We start from the raw sequence: 3,305 nt of genomic DNA, 5'->3' as shown, positions 1-3,305 counted from the left end.
CCTATTACATTATATTGTATTAATGTACAATAAATACTTGTATTCTCAAAGAGGAACTTAATCGGAAACAAATATAAAATGAGCACTAACATAACCACCAGATATGCCACTGTTGTGCACAAGCAAACGTTGTTTTGGAATGTTCTTATTGAACGAGATAAGATGAACATCAGACACGGATAGGCCTAAAGATTAAAGATTAAAGATTGTGTGATTCTGAGCTGAGGAAAAGCACACGTTTGTGATTGTGATGGTCTATTCCTAGAAAGCCTTATTAGTACGAAGATGCCGAAACCAATAAAACATTTAATAAGACAATTATAACATTTAGTGAATAACAGGGAATTACAAAATGGCATGCTGTATAAGTTAAACATTGAGCAATTATTGTTATGATGTCACAATGTCTCTAACATTGGAAAAGCATCAATAGTGAATCACTGCTGAACAGAGAATAGCCTCCATCCAAAGCGAAGAAATGTCAAAGATAAAGAGCGAGGAACGAATCGACATTTTCAGCGATCGAGAATTTGCGTAAAAGTTCAATTTTTGCATGCAAAATCTTCACACTAATGATATATAGTAAGACAGTCTGTTAATACATCATCATTAGACAATTGCACATTCAAAATTCAACAGGAATCATATAGCTTTAGTGCTCTTTTTGATGACCTTTTGTCATAATATTGGCAGGTAGGTTACTTTGAATTATGAGTTTAACCTATGACGCACAACGCACAAAAAAAATGTAAAACAATCTCGAAACATATATATATATATGAATATTTAAAAACCTACACATTTTACCTTTGTGTAATGGTTATTATTAGGCTGTTACATTGAACATTGTAATGATATGTCAAGAGGCATTTGCCAATGATTAATAGTATCCTAATTACTCGCGTCGTCACGAGCATTGAGGGGTAAAACTGATATTTTCCACTAAAATCTGTCTGGGGGTCCTAATCAGCCAAATCTGTCTGGGGGTCCTAATCAGCCGTGCGTCCCCTATCAAGTCTGTCTGGGGGTCCTAATCAGCCTCCACACCTCCATCATATCAGGACAGCCTCCACAGCTTATCTCACGCGTTGTCAGGCTATGACGTTCGTTTATAAATAAATTAAAATGTCTTTTTAATGGCATTAACATGAGTGCAATTTTTCGTAGATATATAAACATACTGAAACAAAACTTCGCAACTTGAGATATCCTACAGCAGCATGACAGACAGTGGAGCGTAAAGCCTATATCAATTAAGTATTATTGGTATCATTTCCCTGCATCCCAGGAAAGACTCGAGTTGAGTGAGCTAGGGGGGCTGCTGGGGGGGAAATAATGTGGGAACTCGGAAAATAAACCCCTGGGCCCCCCCAAGTCATCTGGTCCCCTCTTTCCGGAAAAAAAGTGTCCGGCTGGAGTCTTGGATGTGGAGGACTCCTCCTGGCACCATGTAGGCCTAGTGAAAGCAGCCGGATGGGACAACTGGTGCGAGTAAAAGTAACTGGCTTGTCCGGAGAGCAACAAGGGTGAGCAGGGGTTTGGGAGGGACAGAGTACACGGCAGCGAAGAGGAGGCGAAGGTCGTGGCTGCGCTCATCTGGTGCCGGCGGGACGGTGCGCCACTACCCACTCCAAAATACGATGTGGTCTCATGGTCTGTCTGGAGATGTCTGTATGTCTCCTGGTCTGTCTGGAGATGTCTGTCATAGGCAGTTGTAGCGCTCATGTGGTGCGACCGCTGTGAGAGGATTGATGTGGCATAGGGATGAGGAGGCCCACCATATGTCCCGTTACTCGGTTGTGGGTGCGCAGGCGTTTGGAGAGAAAGAAACGACGGCACCGGCCAATAAAAGGACCCTGCGAACGCCAGCCCGGCCGCGGTGGTGGAGGTCAGACGAGCCTCACCCCTTCTCATGGCCAGCTTGGTCCGGTAGTTGGCCGTCGACCGACGCCTGAGTTTACCAGTCGCACCCCCTATGAACACGTCGTCACTGGAGGAGTCCAGCATCCAGTAGTTCCCTTTCCCTGGGTCATCATAGTGGCGTGGCACTTTCACGAAGCACTTATTCAAACTCAAATTGTGTCGGATTGAATTTTGCCACCCTTGTCTGTTCTCTTGGTAGTAAGGGAAATGACCCATGATAAACTCGTAAATGCCGTTGAGGGTGAGCCGTCGCTCCGGGCTCTGGCGGATAGCCATCATAATAAGCGCGTTGTAGCTGAACGGGGGTTTCTCCGGCTTACCTGTCCCAGGCTCTCCTCCCCCGCCACCTGCCCTCACCTCTCCCACTCCCTCCGTCCCTTCTCCGCTCTCTCGCTTCCCATCTGTTGGGAGTGATTTGTTCTGGGTCGTACATTCGTCCTTGTCGCAGCTTTTCTCCTGGTCAGTGTTGTATTTTCCATATTGAGCACACACTTCTTTCGGCCTGGCTGGCTCTGCAGGAAGGTGTTTTCGGTGCGGGTTCTTGTAGGCGGTGGTACGGGAGAGGGTCCCGGCGTCATGCATCACTCCCTCCCGTTGGAACAGAAGACTGCTGATGCTGAATGAGGACTTGTGAACAAATCTGAAAGGGGCTTTAAAATCCTCCATGTTCAACATCACACACTTCCCACAGCGTCTTCGGAAATAAAAGAGCTAGAATGTCTTAAACAAACGCACAGAAGCGATGTCTGGAAGTGCCAAAGACAAAAGAGCGCTACTCGTGAGCGCTTCTGTCAACTCTAACGCGCAGTCCCGTGCGCTGCCATCCCCCTGACTGATGGATGAACTCAGGTTCCATTAGAACACTTCCTCTCACCTGCCTCTGGGACCACCTCTCCACCTCTTCTCTTTCTGTTTGGCAAACAGCCCATCAAGACTAATAGGTAAAGATGTGGAACTAATCCACGAATAGGTAAAGTAAACACACAACCTAGAATATGAGAGTATAAACTCCCAGCTTGACAAGTAATGAATGAATGAATGAATGAATGAATGAAAGCTTTATTTCGAACATGTGAAAAAAGAAATAGTTATATTAGTAGTAATTTAATAGTAATAGTATAGTATATTAATAGTATAACAACAAAAAACAAAACAAAAACAAGAAAAAACAAAACAAAAACAAGAAAAAACAAAACAAAAACAAGAAGAAAAAAAAGAAGAAAAAAAGAAAAAACTAAACAAAACAAAAAACACTATTTACTTAACATGTCCGAAAAGGAGTAGGAAGAAGCATAAGCTTATTTAATCCTACTCCTTCTCCAGTAAGATGTTACAGTAATGTCATTGGCATCTTTACAATAAGGAATAGCCTACATGGCATT

General features: G+C 43.7%; 1 protein-coding gene across 1 annotated transcript; it reads right to left on the bottom strand.

Annotated features, from left to right (window-relative positions):
- Nucleotides 1-1,269: 1,269 nt before the first annotated feature.
- On the bottom strand, nt 1,270-2,589 carry LOC308165514 (forkhead box protein G1-like; the record flags this gene model as incomplete). Its single annotated transcript, XM_080539665.1, has 1 exon — nt 1,270-2,589. One exon carries the CDS (start codon nt 2,587-2,589, stop codon nt 1,270-1,272), a length of 1,320 nt encoding a protein of 439 aa, XP_080395791.1.
- Between the last annotated feature and the right edge of the window lie 716 nt (nt 2,590-3,305).

This window comes from Nansenia antarctica, assembly GCF_963989245.1.
Source record: "Nansenia antarctica genome assembly, chromosome: 9".
Taxonomy (NCBI): domain Eukaryota; kingdom Metazoa; phylum Chordata; class Actinopteri; order Argentiniformes; family Microstomatidae; genus Nansenia; species Nansenia antarctica.
Note: the sequence above shows the minus strand (reverse complement) of the source record. Positions and strands in the feature narration are given on the sequence as shown.